This window comes from Poecile atricapillus, chromosome Z (genome assembly GCF_030490865.1).
Source record: "Poecile atricapillus isolate bPoeAtr1 chromosome Z, bPoeAtr1.hap1, whole genome shotgun sequence".
In the NCBI taxonomy this organism is placed as follows: Eukaryota; Metazoa; Chordata; class Aves; order Passeriformes; family Paridae; genus Poecile; species Poecile atricapillus.
Window position 1 is genome coordinate 119,718,125 of NC_081289.1, and position 20,920 is coordinate 119,739,044.

General features: G+C 36.3%; 1 protein-coding gene across 2 annotated transcripts; it reads left to right on the forward strand.

Annotated features, from left to right (window-relative positions):
- Window positions 1-93: 93 nt before the first annotated feature.
- Window positions 94-19,614, forward strand: LOC131573173 (zinc-regulated GTPase metalloprotein activator 1A-like). 2 transcript variants are annotated; one of them, XR_009276141.1, is made up of 15 exons: window positions 94-285; window positions 1,489-1,575; window positions 2,448-2,544; window positions 3,706-3,797; window positions 4,877-4,936; window positions 6,005-6,042; window positions 9,287-9,333; window positions 10,060-10,146; window positions 10,964-11,008; window positions 13,457-13,513; window positions 14,339-14,390; window positions 16,254-16,322; window positions 16,423-16,488; window positions 18,289-18,434; window positions 19,105-19,123. XR_009276141.1 is itself a non-coding variant. In XM_058826876.1 (15 exons), the coding sequence occupies exons 1-15, from the start codon at window positions 174-176 to the stop codon at window positions 19,176-19,178; spliced, it is 1,113 nt and encodes a 370-aa protein (XP_058682859.1). In that variant the 5' UTR covers window positions 99-173; the 3' UTR covers window positions 19,179-19,614. The 2 variants fall into 2 exon arrangements, 1 of the variants encoding a protein (XP_058682859.1); XM_058826876.1 differs by having other exon boundaries at window positions 99-285; window positions 18,305-18,434; window positions 19,105-19,614.
- The last annotated feature ends 1,306 nt before the right edge of the window (window positions 19,615-20,920 follow it).

Sequence of the window (20,920 nt, forward strand, 5' to 3'; positions counted from 1 at the left end):
TCATTGAGACCGCCCCGCCCCGCCCTCCCCGAGCTGCGCCTGCGCAGAACGCCGTGTGGGGGAGGTGCCCTTGGGGACGAGGCACAGCGGTATGTGACGCCACCCGGTGACGTCACTCCGGTGACGTCAGGATTGTGACGCCAGCGGGGTGCCGGTTGCGGCCGTCCGCGCTTATGGAGGACGAAGACTGTCCCGACCTGGTTCCGATAGGCGCCGACGCCGCGGAGCAGACCGATGGCAACCCCAGCAGGAAGATCCCCGTGACGATCATCACGGGGTACTTAGGTGAGGAGCGGGAGTAGCGCGCGGGAGGCGCTGCGTGCGGACAGGGAAGGCCCGGGCGGGCGGCCGGGCTGCCGCGCGGCCAGGGCTGCGGGCGGGGGCCTGCACCCCACGGGCCGGGGGCCTGCACCCCACGGGCAGGGGCCTGCACCCCACGGGCCGGGGGCCTGCACCCCACGGGCCGGGGGCCTGCACCCCACGGGCCGGGGGCCTGCACCCCACGGGCCGGGGGCCTGCACCCCACGGGCCGGGTGAGCAGCGCGGGGCCCTCCGGCCGCTCCAGTGGGTTTTGCAGGGCCAGTGTGAGCAGCAGTGTAAGCACCCGTTGGTGTTTTTACCACGCTGCTTTCAGGGGCCGCTTCGTTCAAGTCACGATTGATAAACGGCTCTTGCCCACTTAACGTCTGAATAGTGCAGACTATTTGGCTCAGTTAAATGCAGACTGCAGTGCAGTCAGAAAACCGTGAGATTCGGCGTTTTTCCAGTACCCCTCGACCAGTAGAGTTACAGTGCTACGCTGTTATGGACAATAAGGATCTGGTTACATTTAGGATCGCCATCACTGCTATGAAAGTTGTTACTTTGTATACATCACACCGTTGCAGAAAAAAGCATTAGGACAAATAAGGAAAGTTTCCTAGTTGTAGTGGTCACCTGTGTGGGACCAGAGGATCTCCAGAGATCTCTTCCACCCTTGACAATTCTGTCATCGTGTGAATGGGATTAAACTGCTCCTAAGGTGGTGTTGCAAGGGTTATGAACAAGTTTTTTAACAGTGCCCCATTTAGAGGCAGTTGTAGCACATCCGTGGTTACTGGTGGCAGAACTGGTCAGAAAAGGCAGTACGAGGGAGAAGATTAAGTGTGCCTTTTGTTAAGAGAAGCATAAAAGTTAGTTTTGTAGGGAAAGACTGCCCAGCTAGTAGGGAACTTGTAAGTTTATCAAGTACTGACATTGAATGGAAAAACTATTGGTCATTTAAGGCTGAGATTTAATGTCCTGATAGTTCTATGGGGTCAAATATATCTACAAATCTAATCAAATTCTACATCATTATTATAAAATATAGGGTATTAGAATGAAAACTCCTATTTAGAAGAGATTTGCTTGAAGTGTACATGTGCATGCCTAACAGTATTTAGTTTTTATTTGAAAATTTATGTGGGGTGTTTTTACATTTTAATATAAATATGGTCTGTGTTCTAGGAGCTGGAAAAACAACTCTTCTAAATTACATACTGACAGAACAGCATAATAAAAGAATTGCAGTTATTCTGAATGAATTCGGAGAAGGTATGTAAACATGCAGAAACCTTTCTTTTTGCCACAAAATGACAAGTACAATAAACTGCTGGAAACCAAGACTGTTGTAATTTTAAACCTATGACCGAAATTATTAATGTACCTCATAGTCTTCAGAAGGGCAGAAAGTCTTTTTGCTGGTTTTCATAAAATAGTGGCATGGATTAATTTGTTTTGCACAAAAATGTGGGCCCTCAGATTAAAGAAAATAAATATATCACCCTGCTGGAAGTGCTATAGCTCCATTTGTCCCACTCAGTTTCAAGCAAATGGAAATTAATATGATGCTAAGTAATATTTTCTTTTATTTCCTTCCCCTCAGCCATTTGCAGTTCATAAATTATCCTGGACCAAGAAAATGGGGAGATGTGTGCTTGCTGACTATGGTTCTTTGAACTCTTTGCTTTCAGGATTTTTAGCTATAATTTCTAGCTATAATTTCATATCCATACCATAGTCAGAAGCTTACATCGTTTACAGTTGACACTGTGTTGGTGGGAGGTTGTTTGTTTGTTTTCAACAACAAAGATGCTTGTTGCTTTTCTTGTCACAGAGCTTAAAATAAAATGTACAGACAAAGCCTTTATTTGATATGGAGGCACAGGCTGGTGTCCCTTTATTTTAGCAAAGTTTGTTGCATTTATGATGTACTATCATCCAGTGAGGTTTGATCTTTGTGGAATCATCTTTGTCTTGGCTTTTAAATTTCTCAAAATGGAAAATACAGATTTCTTAAGAACATGTCAGACACATGGTCTCAGGAGAAGAGTGTAATCCACATATCTCTTTCCTACAGGCATTGTCATGCAAGACTGTAGATGTATACAAAATATACAAAAATATAGCACTACTTGTATTTTCAGGAAGTGCCTTGGAGAAATCTCTGGCAATCAGTCAAGGGGGAGAACTCTATGAAGAATGGCTGGAGCTCAGAAATGGCTGCTTGTGCTGTTCAGTAAAGTAAGTAAGGGCTATTGTACAAGTTCTTAGCAGTGGATATTGTGGGGAATTGAGGAAGGGAGAAGGCAGCCAGGATTTGATTCCTGAAACTGATGGTAAAATTGATTGAGATTTCTTTTGTCAGTTGAAACAATTGGAATTTCGGAGGTAAAAATTTATTTCCTATTGCTGCCTTACTGGATTTGGACTTGGTGTCTTCCAGAAAAGTAATCTAAATACCAGGTTATACACCACTGTGATATTATAGAGTAGGGATCTGTCCCTCTATTGTTAGTACTTTATGTTTCCATGTAGGGAGCTGAAGATTCAGGTAAACTGTTTCTTCACAAAATACTTACTTTGCTTCTTTCCTTGTACATTGGTTACTACTTCAGTATTGTATTCATCAAAAAGGGTGAATGGAAAAACCTTTTGTGACCTAATGAAACACAATATCCAAATCTATAAGCTGATGATCATGTTAAAAAGTATGAGAATATTTGTTTCTTTGACATGTTTTTTACCCTGTTTGTTTCAATGCTGAATTGTTTGTGCTATGTTTGTAAATAAGAGTTATGGCCTGTTTGTCCTGAAAATTTGGGAGAACTGATCTTAAATAGTAATAGGTAGTAAGTGGAAAACAGAAGATCTTACTGGATTGTTTTTCTGGGGTATAAGGAATGCTGTCTTGCTACTATGTTTTATATACATTGGTTTCTCATATAAATGCTATACATTTCTGCTTTGGGCTGACTTCATGAGCTCTAATTTAAATAAATGGCACATGTTCATCTTGGTGTAGGTGAGGTAAAAAGGCAAGGCAACATGCTTAACCTCACCCCTTATTTCTGTAATATCAGCTGCCAAACCGAATAGTTACATATCTACACAGCCCTACTGTCCTTTACAGGTTGTTCACTGTTTGAAAACAAATCTTTAAATCACCTGGTGAGATTAGGCAAATACTATTTTCAGACTAAAATGAAACAGAAAACTAAAATTTGCCTAATATTATACCAGTGGGTAACTAAATTTTCATTGTAGACTGTAAGTCTGCAAGTGTCTTGCTTCAGAACTTCTTCTTTGATGATGCTGACACTGTGTTCTGCATCAGAAGATACATTTAAATACATACTTTAGTTTGTTTTCTCTGTTCTCAAGTTTAATTGTTTTTTCTTCCAGGGACAATGGTGTGAAAGCAATTGAGAACCTGATGCAAAGGAGAGGAAAATTTGACTATATATTGTTAGAAACAACTGGTTTGGCAGATCCAGGTAGTTCACTTTGCAATTTTCATAACCATGATAATTATTCTGGTTTTATGAACTGCTTATTTGCTTACCAGTTAATTTACTTTGACAGTTGTAAAATAAAGTGGTTTGAGTTGTCAGGCACCTATGCTTTGATAGTTGTATAGATTCTAATGTATTGGTTAAGGTGCAAATACGAGGTTGTGTGTTTGGTTGGGTTCTGTTTGTTGAACTTGCTTTAAATTGAATCTAAAGCTTAGCAGAAATGCAGCTAAAATGTATTTCCGTTTGGAGAAGACAGTGGGCTTAGCAAAGAGAAACATACTATGAAACTACAGTTTTCAGTAAACTTTCGATGTTCTACATTCCTCCTTTTAAAGTCTAAATAGTTAGCATCTGTTGTATTCTTGCACTGATTGTGATAGACCTTACATTTTGTGAAGTCATAAAATATACTGTGAAGCAGACTAGTACATTCTTCATAAAGAGCAGTAATAGATTTTACAAAATCATACTGTACTCTTTAGTAATATTTATTATAAAAAGGTGTTTAAACTTGAGCTCATGTTAGGAATAGCTATTGAAAACAGTTTTCTCTAAACCATCTACATTAAAAATCTGTTGTAGATGGAGAGGGAAGGAAATTCTTATCACAAATTCAACTGTTTCTCCTTTTGGAGACTGGTGCTTTCCAGCTCAAAGCTGCAAAATAGTTGTCATTATAAAGTAATTTTCTTCGAAAGACAGGACATTGATTTGGCCTCTGTTACACACAAATTCTGTTTGAGTGAAATTGGAAAACTATTAAGCTTTTTGGAAAAAAAATCAATAGATACCAGAAAATGATTTCATGTTGTGGTCCCTGCTATATCTTGCACGAGTAAGCACTAGAACAGCTGTCAGGTATTTGGGTCTGATACAGAGCGATGTTTGAAGGACTGCATTATATCATTTCAGGTGGACAGTTTTAGGTATTGAAATGGCTTTAGTTACTGATCTTATTGTTAGCACTACAAATACAGTTTTTCTATGAAATACCTCAGTGTTGGTAGTTTACTGGAAAAATCTCATTTTTGCAATGGTATATATACTGCATTTCTTAGGAGCTGTGGCCTCCATGTTCTGGGTTGATTCTGAGCTGGGAAGTGACATCTATCTTGATGGTAAGAAGTGCAAGCTTATTTTCCTGTGCACTGGCATTTCATATCTGGATTTAGAGTAATGTATTCTTGGTGCTTTAAGGTAAAATTCAGAAAATATTAAGAAGTGTATGAGCTTGGTTTTCACACTGCCAGATTTGATGACAGAGGTATCCGTTATTCTGGTGCTTGGTGAGATGTTTAATCTTGCTAAATCCAACAAAAGTTGTGCAATGCTTTTCTAAGGGATCAGATATGGACAGCTCTTGATTGTGATGTAAGGGGGGGGGGGAGGAATCTCCTTAGCTAGATGTTATAAAACTTGATTTAGGCCTAACATTACAACATGCTTTTTATCTCTTTCTTCCTTCCCCCCTTTCTCCTGCAATGCAGTGTTTCCTAAAGGGTTTCCTATTTTTCTGAATTCATAACTTGTCAACACCTGCAACACCTGAATTTTTCTGCCTTTTGTTTTCTGCTTTCTTCACCTATTATACTTGTTGGGTCTAATATTTGCTGTGTTCCAATAAAAACCTGAGATTACTGAAAGATAAATCATCACTATATGTAGTTAAAATGTGATTTTTTTTTAATGTAGGAAAAAAAAAATTACTTCTTGGCTTAAAAAAATGCCCTACTAATGTTTTGGTCAGTCTGTGAAATATCCATATAGCCAAGAAAGGAAACATTGAGTTCGGTAAGAAGGAGCTTCCTAAGTTTCTGCCAGAGACTTGCAAATTCCTGGTCATTTACCATCAGAATGGCTGCATATGTCAGTCAGTCCCTTAATTTGTTTCAATATTCTGTCAAAGCATACCTCAGCCAATTTCCTTTTGTGGAAGATGAGGCATCTACTTGCAGAAATTTATCTCTCACCTGGTTCAGTAGACATTTTACTACCACAGATATGACAGTGAATAAAAAAAATATTTAGGTAACAAGTTTAATGTTCAGATATTTTCAATGCTTCCAGTTTATTATAACTAGTTGTAAATGTGCTGATATTTTTACCTTTGTACAGGAGGCTTGCAAGCTGTTAAACTGTCAGCTGATTCCAGCTCATTTCTATTCCATTTTAATGTTATCTTTTAGGTATCGTGTCTGTTGTTGATGCAAAGCATGGATTGCAGGTAAGTTGCTAGATAAGCCACCAGATTTGTTACTAGATGGTTTAAAACTCCAGCATTAGAACAGCTATTGCAGTAATGTTCATGTGGATTAATTAATTTGAACAATAGCTGTTATTTTTACATTGAATGAGGATGTATTTCATTATTACTGTGTTTTGAATGGGCACAAGGAAGTACTGATATTTGCAGGAATTCAGAGTCTTGCAGGCACAGCAAAATGCCTGACAAGAGTTGCCAGGCTGCAAAGTACGTGGCTCTTTCTAATTCTATCTCTTTACTCAGAAATCTTGCTTTTAATCCAAGTAGGCATTTGGATTGCTGTAAAAGCAATGGAGAAACTGGTTATTGGTCTGTGTTACTTGGAAGAAGAGAACAAGATGTTTTATACCAGTGTGGTAACAACTGAGTTAGGGCTCCGACTGGGAAGGGTACTAATGTAATGGCAGCTGTGGTGAGGAGAAATGAAAGCACAGGTGTCCTAGTACTGCTTCACATTAAAATGTTATATGGAAGCAGACAAAAGGAGCAGTTATTAGAGTAACCTGTATATAAAGTGTAATGGTATAATGTAAGAGCAGACATATAGAACAGTGAGCTTGGGTCAGCAAAAATTGTGATTAAATTGTTCAGCTTTTTATTTTTGTTTGTTTGTTTGTTTGTATTTTGTGTTGTTTTTTTTTTTGTTTTTTTTTTTTTGTAATAGGTGGGTATAAATATAACTATTTGCAACTTAATAACTTAGGAGACTACTGCTTTGATTGGGTATTGATTTTTGAAGGATTCAAAAATAAAGTGACCATAAGACAAAATGCCTTTATCATATAAAAATTCCATGCTGTGGAAGTGTTTTCAATACTTGCACATTTACAATGGTTCCAGATGGCTCAGAGAACTGAATAACAGTGGTTTAAAAATAAGAGAGTGATTCTTCCTGTTCAAGAATTTTTTTTGTTTGGATTACTTGGGTTTCTCCTTTCATTTGTGCTTACCTAATAGCTGATTTGCCAAAAGGGTAGTAGTCCTGTCCTCTCATTGATTTGTGTTGGACTGGAACAGAACAAACCTAACCTCATAGCAATACAGTTTTGCAAGTTAGATTCATTGTGTTCTGCAAGAATTTTTGTGGAGGAGCTGGTAGAAGAGTGAGGGGAAGGGATTGATTTGCTCTTCTAAGCCGGAACAGTGTTCTAAATTAGCTCAACCATCGCAAGAAGTCATATCATGTTTTAGAACAGTCCCTTTTCAGTTGAGTTCCCTCACACTACTTCAGATGTGTTTATTCCTTGCAAAAATGTTGTTCTTCATGCAGTGCTGAATTATTGTCTTAGATCAAATATAATTGTGTTGCACACAGCAGCACTGAATTATTACTGTTTGAAAATTATTTATTTTAAATAAATAAATTTTAAATGAATTTTTTTAAATATTAGACTTTAACATAAACAACACAGAAATGTTTTGAAACATTCAAATTTTCTATCTACTCTTACCTTTGGGAGCTCAATGAAAACATACATTATCTAATCAGTAAACCTGTAAAACACTGACATCTACTCAGAATAGTAGGAACTTCAGACTTCCTCAGTTGTGCACTAAGTAAATTACTTTGGCTTTGTATAAAAGGACTTGCTAACTTGTTTAGTTCGTCTGGTTGCAAAGCCTGACCTCAACAGCTGCTTATTATTCAAAGACTTTTGAAAGCCATACAACTAATGACATTGAGATAATGAGCAGCAATTTAAGTATGTTATGCTTCAGTGAACCAACTTTTCACAAGAAAAGCTGACAAACATCCCCATGACCAGTTAGCCAAATTGAAACTGAAGTGGTAATTGATACCATGGGTTATCACTCTAACAGATTTGTCACACAGCAATCTGAAGTACTTATTTGTTTAATCGAGTGGAAATAGTTGGATAGCTTGAAGTTGCAGTCCTCAACTTGCAGGACCTCACACCTGGACTACTGACATTTGTTCTTTTGAGGGCAAGAAACCTAAACATAAATTGAATAGAATCGGTACACAGGGGATTACAAAGAAAAGGTTAGAGGAGAGGTTCCTAACAGACATCTTGTTGTTATGTTCTGTTTAGGTTGTGCACAGTCAGGAATAGTTTTGTTTCTTTTTACATTATGGACTTACAGTATGCAATAACTTATTTTTGTTATTCTAGTAAAATGCTGTTAGATGCCTGATGTTTCCAATAAAGAAGAAAAAATTCCTAGGTTTTTAGAAATCTATATAATTTCCCATGACAATTGATTCAACTTTTAATTTGGTATTTCTGTAACTTGAAACTGAAATTTTAAAGTAATATTCCTGATACATTTAGAGCTGATGAAGGAATGCACAGGACTCTAACCTTCCTAGAGATGTAATCATAAGTGGCAAGTTCTTACTGATATTACAGCCAGCATCATTTGAAGTTTTACTTCCTCCAGATGTCTGTGACATTTCCCTCGTAGAGATTGCTGCCTCCATAGCAGAGTGGGCAGAAAATAACTTGTAGAAAATAACCTTTGCTGCTTCAGTGTAGTCTGTTGATGTGCCTAAGTTAAGTAAGGCTTTGAGTTCCTAACATCATGCTGCTGCTTGAGATGCAGGTATTTTTTTTTCTTTCACTAATTCTTCTGTAAACACGTTAGCTTGGGCAGATAAGTGGAGATGATACTCAGAGTCCTGTAGCTCCCGATTTTGGACAGCTTGCCAAAGAGCAGTGGTTTATTCATAAAACCTGGAAAAAGTTACCAATTTTTACTGTCAAAGTACAGTTTGTCTTGTACAGTCTTCCAGAGAAAGAGTGTGAAGTTACATATATGAAATTATGTATTACAAGCCTAGCCTGTGTTTTGTTAGTTGAGTTTACACTCATTTGTAAAATTACTGAGCTTTCATTTTTTTTCCAGATATATTTTTTCATTGTTACTGTATGTCATAGTGACTTTCTTACTTCATTGTAAAGCTGAAAAATAATTAAAATAAATATTGGGAAGTTTTCCAACTCTTTAGCATTCTAATAATAAAATTAATTAGAAGATTTTCTTCAAGGTAATTATAAATCTATAATGGTGAATGTATAAATGTACTTTGTCACCATCACTTAACAGAAAGATTCTCGATGCCATCTTCGTCAATGCTTTATTGAAAAACAGACCTCAACTGAATTGAGTTTGGCTTTCTTTAATTGCAAAATAATTTAAATTAATTTTTGGAATTAATCCAATTATTTTAATTTTTGTTTAGCACTTGACAGAGGAGAAACCAGAAGGCCTTATCAACGAAGCATCTCGGTATGGCTGTAGAATCAAGTTAGCAATTGCACTGTATAAAAGTTCATTGGAAATGGGTTCTTTTATAGGGCTTTTTTCTCCTGCTTTGCTTAAACCGAGTTAGATTGGTGTAATGAGGTAAAATATGGAAAAGTAGCTTCATGCTTCATTTGGTCTTTGCCAAGAACTGACTCTTCTATTTTAATAGTGATGGGATTTTATTTAATTGAATGAGAAGCACCTGTGTTGCGGGAATTGAAAGTTTCATGTTGGGATCTATCATGCTTGAAGCAGAACTGGGGATAGAGGAATACTTTTTAATAAATGTGGAGGCACAATAATTAAGGGTGGTTGTAACAGTCGAAGCCTTCATAAAGCAGACTTCAAGTATCACATTACAAGGACCACATGCAAGACAAATAGGGATTTGTAAAGTTGTTACATCACTAAGAACTTTGGATTAGATGACATAAAAGACACCAACAGACAAAACAAACCAACCCTGAAATAAAAGAATCTAGCAAGCCTTCATTTGATCTGTTAGGGCGAAGAAGAAGATACTGAGGAGAAGTTAATAGTACTTTAATCATTCTCCATGATGTTCTAGTTGGATTAATGCTTGTCCTTCTGTACTAACAGTGCTCATACTATCTTTAGGGGACATGGGAGAGATGATTTCTGCCTTATAGACAAAGTATTTGTTTGTTAGTGATGTCTTTTTCTCTCTTTTTTTTTCTTAATATATAGGCAGGTTGCATTAGCTGATCTTATAATCATCAATAAAACAGACTTGGTTTCAGAGGAAGAATTGAATAAAGTCAGAACATCTGTAAGGTATGAAACTTTTGGCATATCTGTAACACTGTACTGCCTGAAAAATTAATTTAAACAGTTACTTTACTGCTGTTAGAATAGAAATTATGTCTCACTAATAGATGGATACAGATTGATAAGCTTATAAAGGAAAAGAGACTGCCTCTTGCTAAAAGTATTCTAGTATTTCTATGTGCTTAAACAATCTTAGCCTTTTGTCTGTCTGTGTAAGATTTGATGTTACTTACTAAGGAAAGGCCTTTGTTTTAAGTGTTTATGTTTTTGCATTTCTGAGCAGCTGTTGCCATTCTTGAGACTTAGCAGAAGTGGAGAAAAAAAAATACGAATTCACTCAGTAAATATGAGTTCATTAGAAAATGCAAAGATGTATGGAGGAAGTCCCAAACAGTTTTCATGGAGCAGAAGAACAAATGGTCTGAATTAAATTAATGATTGAAGACATTACTCTTTTCTATCATGATACCATGATAAACCAAATTAAACATAAAAATTTTTAAATACCTTGCAACTGTATTAATTGTTTGATATATGAAAATAAAAATGCTTAGGCTGAGCAGAGTGTATTATGAATAGCTTTGGATAGGAGAATGCTGTTCTCACTGGTGGTATCTTGTCAGAACTTGTGAGGTTTCCCAGCTGTTAGTGGAAATCAAGTATCTCAGTCCATATCTGATACGTATTTAACAAGCTGGTAACAGAGTTGGGGTGCTATTTCACATGATCCTATCCATGGTTAATGTATTTGAACAATATATCACAGTTGTATTTTCATCTAATTAATTCTAATTCTAATCCATCTAATTCTGTTTTATTTTAGGTCAATAAATGGACTTGTTAAAATTCTAGAGACACAAAGATCAAGGTATTAAATGGCCACTATTACTAGGTACTAGATCCTGCTTCTTTTGTGTCAGTTTGAAGTGCTCTATTAAGTCAGCTTTATTAAACTGAAAAAACTTCTGAATTAGAAATATTTAATCCAATATTTATTTTAAGAATAAGCATCTAGAATTTTTTTTTTTTTCAGGAAGTAAAAGTGTATTTTTAATTTACATTTTTCTTTGCTAGTGTTCATATCACAGAATCCCAGAATGAGGATTGAGGTTGGAAGGTTGGAAGAGAGCGCAGTGGGTCATCTTGTCCAACCCTCTTGCCAAGCAGGGTCATCCCAGAGCACATGGTGCAGGATTGTGTCCAGGTGGTTCTTGAATATCCCCCATGAGGGAGACTCCACAACCTCTCTGGGCAATCTGTTCCAGTGCTTCGTCCCCACACAGTAAAGTAGTTCTTGCTCATGTTCAGGTAGAACTTCCTGTGTGTCAGTTTCTGTCTGTTCCCTCTTGTGCTATTGCTTGACAGCATTGAGAGCCTGGTCCATCCTCTGACACCCTCCCTTCAGATACTTCTGTTCACTGGGGAAGTCTGTTCTCAGTCATCTGAGTCCGAACAACTCCCCCAGCCTTTCCTCATTAGCGAAGTGGTCCAGTCCATTAAACATCTTCGTTGTCCTCCCCTGGACTCCCTTCAGGAGCTCCATGTCTCCCCTGTGCTGCAATGCCCAGAGCACTCCAGGCATAGCCTCACTAGAGCTGACTGGAGGGGCAAGATCACCATCCATGAACTGCTGGCAGTGCTCTTCCTAATGCCCCTCAGGACACCCTTGGCCTTCTTGGACACAAAGATTCACTGTTAACCAACCTTGTGACTGAAGAGCTGCTTGTTGGTTGGTTGGTTTTGAGCTAATAATTGGTCATGTGCACTACAGTGTTTTTCTTCTACTGTGTCACCTTAAATATTACTCTCATTGCTGCTGCAAATAAGTCACTACTGGAAAATGACTTAGAAAGCAGTGGAAGGAAGTTAGAAGAACAAGAAAAATCATTGCACTGTTTTTAATTGAAATTCTGACTCAGATTTCTTCTTAATAAGGACTTAAATGGACACTGTATTCCCAGGAGCTTTAGGAGAGCAGTGTATCTTCCAAACTGCTAGGACTGATTTGTGCACTTTTACATCAATTATTAGATTATTGTGGTCAATGTTTGTAAAGTACAGGTTTTTGATTTAAGCAAATTTAAAGGGAAGGTAACTCATAACCTTAATAAAGTATACTTGGCTTTTTAAAGGTATTATCAAATATAGTTGGAAATTGTAGAGAAAAATACTTGCAGTTGTTGGGTGATCAGATAGGACTAATTTTGAAGAAGATATTAAACAACATGATTTGTGTTTTAGATGTCCATTAGGGGGAGATACAACATGTGATCTCTTTGCATATTGTATGGTGTCTGATGCCAGCTAGCACTATGTTTTGGATGAGAGATTAAGTGGCCCTCAGATTCAGTTGCCAATGACAGCTCTTTGTTATTCGTAAATATTCTTCTGGTATTAAACATTCCAAGTGTGAAATAAGCACAGAATTAATTTATTGGCATGTTATTTGATGACATACCCTTTTCAAGATGGGGGTAGTCCTTCAAAAGCCCACATTTAAAAGGCAGGGTTCTATGTGATTTTTTAGAACACTGCTGAGAACAACTGAAACTCAGCTGGTCATGAATTTTACACAGGAATTGTTTCTGTACTCCATTGAAAGTCTTTCATCTTGGAAACTGGTTGGTACAACTACTGTTGAATGTAGAAGTTTAATGATTCTGGTTGTATTCCAGAGGTGGGTTTTTTCACTTCTCATGTTCTTTTTATTTAGCCACATATCATTAACTGTGGCTGAAAAGCTATCAGTTGTTATTTAGCAGTGAAATCTGTAGTCTGTATTGCTTTGTGAAGAAAAGTTTCTTATGCAAGTTTATAGGTAGCCATTCTTGTAAGGAGATATGATCAGTACTGCCTATTCTGTATTATATTTTTCATTTGTCTGTTTCAAATTGTAGAGTTGAAATTCTTCATAGTAGTGCTTGCCTCATAAAGTTGTTTCAGTTTTGTGTACTAACATCGTGTCAGTATACACTTCCTATATTCCAGGAGTTTGTGTCTGCCTTGAGAGGTTTCCTTTTTCCATTTAGGGAAAATATTATTTAGGAATCCAGTAAAAGGCATTTTCGCATATTTTTGGAAATACCTTGTATTTTTCTGTATTTTTAAAAATTTTGTTTCTGTGCTTACATATTATTGTGTAAATAAATACAGCATTTCCTTGTAGAAGACAGTACCAACCACTGATATCCAAAAGTAAGGCTAAGTATTAATTCTGGTAGACTAGAAGAGAAACATAAGCTTCAGTGAACACCTTTAAAACCTGACATTTAAATACATCAATAATACAAAGCTTTCTTTTTTCCCCTCTCTTTAGAGTTGATCTCTCTAATGTCTTGGATCTGCATGCTTTTGACAGTTTATCTGGAGTAAGGTATGGTGATAATTTTGTTGTCTTCTATTAGAAAAAATATCTGTGTATGAAACAGACACACTGAAGTCCCGGCTCAAATGTTCTTCTGAGTTTCTGTTAGAAATTCTAGTTTAGTCTGTCCTGTCTAGACCAGGACAGTCACATTTTAAAAAATCATTGCTTCATTAGTGGTAATATTAGATGGAATTACTAATATGATAATATTATTATAATAAAAGTGGTAATATTAGATGGAAGAAGTTCCCAAGTTCCTTTATTGAGTAGAGGGTATCTGTTTTAAGTTAGCAGGCACACTGCGTGGAATTGCGCTTTACAGCTGAGAAGTGGAAGCTGTATTTTAATTAGTGTTACAGATTTCATTTTCTCAAGCAAGAGTCTTTGTACATTCTTTTCTTGATTTTCAAATAATTGTAAAGTTTTTTTGAAAAACCAACATCTATTAACTTGATAAATTCTAGTGGTTTATTTTTTCTTGCTTGCTTTAATGTAGTTTGCCTTTTTTTTGCCCAAAGGAGTATCAAGGGTGTTGTGTTCATTGAAGGATAAATGTTTTTAATGCTGAAGATACTGCAAATCAGGACAATAATTATCTTTGTTTGAAAAACTCTAATTTTCTAACACAAACAATTAACTATATCAAACAAATATAATTAAACATTTCAATTTTGAGATTAAAACTGAATTAACTGTTGAAGTTTATTCTGAATTTATAGTCTATGTTTGATATTTCAGTTTTGCTCTGCAATACTGGCATTTTTTAAATTTGAAATAATGGCATTTTGCTCACCCTATTCAAATGTGCTGTTTAACTTTATTTATTTTCAGTTTGCAGAAAAAGCTTGAGCATGTAAAGACAACACATGCGCATCTAGATAAGGTAATTACCAAAAATACTGCTTTGATGTTTTTGCAATAACAGGGCTGTTCAATATTGCGTGCTAATTTTGTTACAATTTCAGAAGGTTTCAATTAGGAAGTAATGTGTTCTAAAGTATTTGCAAGATTACCTAGATTACACAAAAGGAATGTGTTTTGCTGTAGATAGATTCTAAATGAAGTCTCACTTTCAAAAATAGCTTATAAGCTTCCGGTGCTTCTGACAGTCATGTTATTTGTTGATTCACATGGAGAGTATTACTGAACCAGATAGAACTACATTTTTTTCAGATATTTGCAGAAACAAGTCCTGAATTTGTAGTCTGTCTGTATAATTCTATAGGTTTTCTGTCCAAACCAAAATCTCTTTTGTTGAATTGTGGGTCACAGTCCTCTTTGGGGTGTCTCTAGGTGGGTGGGGTTCATCCATAGGCCACAAGTCCCCTTAGTGGCTGCAAAAATTACAAACTTCTATCTTTTTAAGGTATCTTAGAAAAGTGAGCTTCCTTCAGAAAGTTTCTATGATTAAATTTAATTTTCAGGTTAAAATACAATGCATGCAATGCCTATGTTTATCTTTTTGAACTGCATATTTTAACTGTGAAGTTGTTAGTCTTGAAAACAAGAAAGGGCAATTATAATCTAATTTTGGAAGTAAAGATTAAATATAAAATCAGTTCATGCTTAATTATAATTACAATGACAATGCTGATAGTTTTAGTTTAATCAAAATTCTTAAATATCCTCAGTTACAGAATCTTAATAGATCCCTAAAGTAAATATAAATGTTAAATAGAAGCCTTCCTAAATGAGTTATAGTATTAATGAGATTATTCTTAGTTTTGTAGTGGAGAGCCATTTGACAGAATTCATGGTTAGTATCTCTGTTTAGTTTAACACCCACATATTTAAGATGATTGTTGAGACACTTGAGGCATAAACGAGGGCAGAACACTTCTCACAGTAGGCTGCAGTCCTTATACAACAAAGTGTCCTTATTATCTTCATGTTGAAGGTCAACAGAAACAAACTGCACTGGAGCACAGTGAACTTCTGTCTGCTGTGTTTTGAAGCTACTCAGAATGTTAGCTCTTGGTTGTTTAGATAAGTTTACTTGGTTATTAGACAAACATTTGCTGCTTGTTGCTTTAATTTTTTTTCCTTTGGTTAGACTAGTCATCTGAAGGTTGTCATTTGAAAGCATTATAGGAAATAATTCTTTCTTTGTTCTTCCACACCATTGAGCAGTTATAATGACAAAAATAAAACATATCTTCTTTAAGTAAGTTGTTAATTTTAAACTATGTTTTATTTTCAAATTTTCTTTTGCTAATTGATCCTGAGGGGTTAGCTGGTGGTTGCTTTGGAACAAAACTTAACTTCAGACATGTTTATTTTCTGAATCTATTCCTACATAGTCTGTTTATAAACTGTTTTTCTTACGAGGCAAGTGCAGGTTATCTTTCATATAAAATAATACTATAAAAATAATCAAACTATGTTGATTATTTTTTGTCTGATAGAATTGTCATGAAGATCTTATGCCAAAAAATAGAATTCTTTACCATATTTGAAATCTTGATCATGGTAGTCTCTACAGCAAAGAACTACATGATAGCAGTTAAAGGCATTATTCTGTTAAAAGCATTGTGTATGCCATATAAGTGCATACCAAAATAGAAACAAAAAGTAAAGCTCAATTTAGCAAATTAGAGCAGAACAGAAATAAAGATTATTTTTTTTAATTTGAGGTTGTCATATACTTGCCTTTTTATGTGGCCAAGTTATAAAGAACACTTTTTGAAATTACTGTAACAAGATGTTTATTCAGTTGCTAATAATAAGTGTATCTTCCTGTTTGCAGGCTATAACTACAGTAACATTTGAAGTTCCAGGGAATATAAAAGAAGAAAACTTAAATCTCTTTATTCAGGTAAGTAATACTCAATTCAACTCAAAAAAAATCATTGTGGCTTTTTATAGAAATTCATCCCATGCCACTTTATTTATGTAAGCAACTTTTATTTTCATAGAATCTTTTATGGGAGAAGAATGTGAAAGATAGGACTGGGTGCACCATGGATGTCATAAGACTGAAGGTTAGTTAGAAATTATCAGCTTCTTTGTTTTGTGCTTTTTGTCTTTACACCTAAAAAAGTGCAGTATGCTGTCAGTAACAGACCTATCAAAGGTGCTGCTGCATCACTGTAGCAGAGCAGAAGAAATGGAAGAGTAGCAAGTTGTCATTCCATGAATGACTCAGAAAGAGCTGGCAGAGGAGCAAACATTGATCCTTCTTGTTTTGAATGGGGAGGGCAGATGTACAGTCCCCAGACATCAGTGGCAGGGTTAAAAATCAACCCATAGTTAAATCACTTTTCATTTTCCACCTCCATTGCTTTGAAAGATACCATCCATCTCATATATGTAGGGTTGGGATACTATAGATTGGATCCTGTAGATTGCTAGGTGTACTTAAAATTGTTGCCATAATATGCAGAAATTCAATTTGGCTAACACAGGAATGCAGTAGTAGTTGTGGTCCACAATTAACAACTTTTTACAATATTGTCAGGCTGTAGTTTTAAAGATGCATTTTAAAGATGCATTTAAGTATTCATCTTCAGAGGTACTTCATATGTTTTTCAGTTGCCTGGTTTTGAGAGGAGTATAGGTGACAATTCAGGATCTATTTTCATTTGCCTTATACCAAACAGTCGAGTAAATAATGAAAAAACAAGATCAAGTCAGTCATTTGGCAGGTGTAAGAAATGTAAGAAAGTAAAGCTCTGGTTTGTTTCCTGAGAACACTTGAGCATCGTAGATAGCAATGTAATTATTTTAGTTTTATTGGAAAGAAAGTTGTCTTTTTGCTTTTTCGGCAACAAAATTAGAGTATCCTTGTCTTTCCCTTCCTGACAAACAGAAGAAAGTAGCCACTCACGTATCTGAAGCTGCCTGAAAAGCAGTAATGCCATGCACGAGTATGTTTTTTGGTATATTGAGCACTGGAATCAAACTAATCCTTTATGAGATGTGAGGCCTGTGATGTGTGCTGTCCGTCAATCACAAATACAGCAAAGCAAATGAACTCCAGGCAACTCATTACAGAACAGGCTCCAAAGTTTTTTGCTTTATATTTTATCTTCAGTCATAGTCATTTTTGGCAATAATAGTCCTAGAATTCCGATAGGTCAAATGTAGACCTATTTTATGAAGTATTTTGAACTCTTTCTTTCTTTAGAGAAGTGTCCTGGTTTAGGGAAAATTCTGGGGGAACTTCCAGGAAGTATAAGACATGTTTTAGAAAATGTGTTCCACTAAAATATTTTAGAACATTTTACTATGAAGTGATGAAAACTGTTTTTCCAAAGCTTTTGATAATTGGGGTAATGGACTCACACTGACTGTAATCCTTCCTAAGTCTGTTGCTAGTTGTTTTTCTTCATTTACAAATATTTATTCTTTCTCCAATATTCAGAGATTCTGTTTCAGAAAAGTAAATATATTAAGCGTAAGAGCTTAATTGGACTAATCTGAAGTCAAACATTTTTGTTCATTTTACATAATTTTGTTGGCAGGTAGGCTTTCATGGACCCCCATGTCAAACACCATTTATGTATCCAGAGACACAGTAGGTGATGACATTTAATTTGCTTGAGCAGGCTAGGTACTGACAGATGAGGAACAGAAAGCAAAGTATGGTAAAAAGTAATTCTTAGCCTTTAACAAAATGAGTAGATGTGAAAATGGATGTTATAGGTAGATATGTTGATGTTTATTTTGACTAACAAGTGCATAATTGCTAGACATACTATCCCTTGCTTGAACTAGATTGAAAGTTTTGTTTTCCCTGTTACATATTTCATTTTTAAAGTTTTGTTTATATACCCTAACAGTTATTTTTCTGATAAGGGACTGGTATCTATTCAAGGCAAATCTCATCAAGTGATAGTCCAAGGTGTCCATGAGCTCTATGACTTAGAAGATACTTCAGTAGCCTGGAAAGAAGATGAAAAGAGAATGAACAGGCTGGTCCTAATTGGTAAGAGGAAATTACATATTTCCATGTTTGAGTTTAAGAAGCTGTTTTTCTCACAGACAGTCCTCTGACTTGGCCAGTGAAAAGCAATCAGGCTAAACTGGCCAGAATAAGTACAATGAGTATGTTCAGCATAATCCTTTCAAAGGTTTACCCATCAAAACCTCCTGATGTTCAAAATTGCAGTTGAGAGGAGTGTACACTATCCCTATTAGTGCCACGAAAATAAAACCAAATTAATTCAATAACATACTAAACTTTCATAAATTATGTTGGCATATTTAATGTCATTTTTAAAATCTGTAATTATAAATTGGGTGATGGGAATAGTTTGCATGTTTGATCAAATACTTAGTAACTGTAAGGAAGGTTATTATAGCTTTAAAATGTTTTAAATCAGTTTTGTTTCTGAAGAGCTTGCAGTGCTGAGGTTCTATGTTTCTGTTTTCTGTTTATTTCTGTTTGCTTTGCAAAGTGTTTTATTCCCAAAAATAACCTACTTTTTCCTCTTTCCCTTATTGCAGCTTGAAGTCTGTTGTTGCCTTGATTTTAATACTGCTATTCTCTACTGCTTGATATAATAAACATTTTCTTAGGTTAGAAGAAGCTACTTGTGTGTGGTTTTTTGTAATGCACTGTAAAATTCAGTTAGATATATTATTTTTCTTTACAGGCAGGAACTTGGACAAGGAGATCATCAAAGAAGTATTCAGAGCCACTGTGATAGAAGAACAAGGAGACAGTTGACATAAAGCTATAAAAATTATATGTCTGTTATAATCCTGCAAGGATTTTATGACAGAAGAGACCGAGTGGCATGGACTATAGTAGTTTCTGTATCCTCTTGCAGTTTATGCAATAGTTACACCCTGAAGTCTTCCAAATTCCAGCTGATCTACTGCTTAAAGGTTAGCTCTAACAGTTTAGAATCAAACACTATTTTGGATTTGGCTGAAGCTGTGTCAGCAACATCATGTAACTGCAGAAATGCAGATAGGCAAAAGGCTGTTATGTTCTACGTGAAGCATTACTGTAGGGATATGGGAAACATGTTTGAAGCCTAGTGCTTTCTCTTGCTAACTCTCTTCCACTGGGAATAAAGCAATAGAGATTATTGTCAGTGATGTAATCACAGTACAAAATGTTTAGTGTTTACTATTAAACCGCCTTCCATCTCTTTCCACTTGCTTTGTGATTTTTTGCAGGTATGCACCCATCCCAGGTTCTGCTAAACCTGCTGTATAATGAAACTAAAAATACACAGGTAGCAGAGGCGCAAGATCACAAGCAGTAAATGCTGTCTCTGCTAAAGCTATGAATGCAGTGTTAGGCCACATAGACAGCAGTTTGTAAGATGTAGCTGAACCCTTCGATCTTCTAGGCCATGACCTCGCCAGTTCAGGATTTGGGGAACTGGGGACTGCACATTCCCACTGAGTTCAGGCTGTTCTGTATGATTTATTATGGGGTTCTGACACTGCTGTGAAAAGTTAGTCTGAAGCTTCTGTCCCTCTACTCATTACAATTTAGAGTTGAACTTCCTGCCCTGGACATCTTCCAGTACCTCTTAGCTTTAGAGGGATATTTTGACTACAGCTGTGTGAAGGCAAAATGAGCCAATGCAAGAAGATAATGTAGAATTAAAAATGTTTGCAAACAAAATTCTAGGACATGCAGTTCTGAAGGATGGACTTTTAGCTACAGTGCTTGCTGTGGATACTTGATGATGTGTCTGAATAAGAAGAAATTTCAGTACTAGGAGTGTGTTACTTGTCTCACACCTAACATTAAAAAGAAAAGAAAGAGGGCCATTCCCTCAGTCTCTCCCTCAACCAATATCAACAGTCTTAAATTTTTTCACTTTGCTTCTACTGGAATATATGAGTTTGGAATTTATTTTCAAAAGAACTGAGGATGGAGACATTTATTAATCTTTCACTGCCTAGAGCTGGTGTCTCAGTTGATTAAAATATTTAAGTCATGTATCTTAGCCTAAGATAGAGCTCTTCAATCTCCCAGTAGATACATCAGCAGGCATGACTGTAAGAGACGCTTTGGGGCGGACGGTCTGAGACACGTCAGAGACCTCTATAGTCGAGTTAGATATTAGTAGTTTATTTCAGGGCGTGGGGGAGAGAGAGAGCCTGCTCTGAGCCAGCAGATAGAGCTCAAAGCAGGCTCGGAGGGAACAATACAAAAGGGGGTAAAATATGAATACATGAGCTCAAGATTTAAGATTGCTAAGAAAGAGAGTAACGGAACAGAAGTGAGAGAGCTGGGGAAAAAGAGAGAGTCAAGAGAGCATAGCAAGAGGGCTAAGAGAGCTAAGAGAGAGAACTCTTACAATTACTTATATAACCTATACATTGAATATTCTATTCCTTTACTAACCAATCTTTCTAAGTATACTAATACAGTAACATTTGTGTGTAACCTATAGAAATCGCTGCTTTTGCATATTTTTAGTTATCTCGGGGTCCTTCAGACCT

Excerpts from the sequence above, each read along its gene's own strand:
- LOC131573173 (XM_058826876.1), top strand. The coding sequence starts at position 174 with ATGGAGGACGAAGACTGTCCCGACCTGGTTCCGATAGGCGCCGACGCC. Across the intron at positions 3,798-4,876 it reads AACTGGTTTGGCAGATCCAG|GAGCTGTGGCCTCCATGTTC; the intron begins GTAGTTCACTTT and ends TGCATTTCTTAG. Across the intron at positions 4,937-6,004 it reads AAGTGACATCTATCTTGATG|GTATCGTGTCTGTTGTTGAT; the intron begins GTAAGAAGTGCA and ends GTTATCTTTTAG.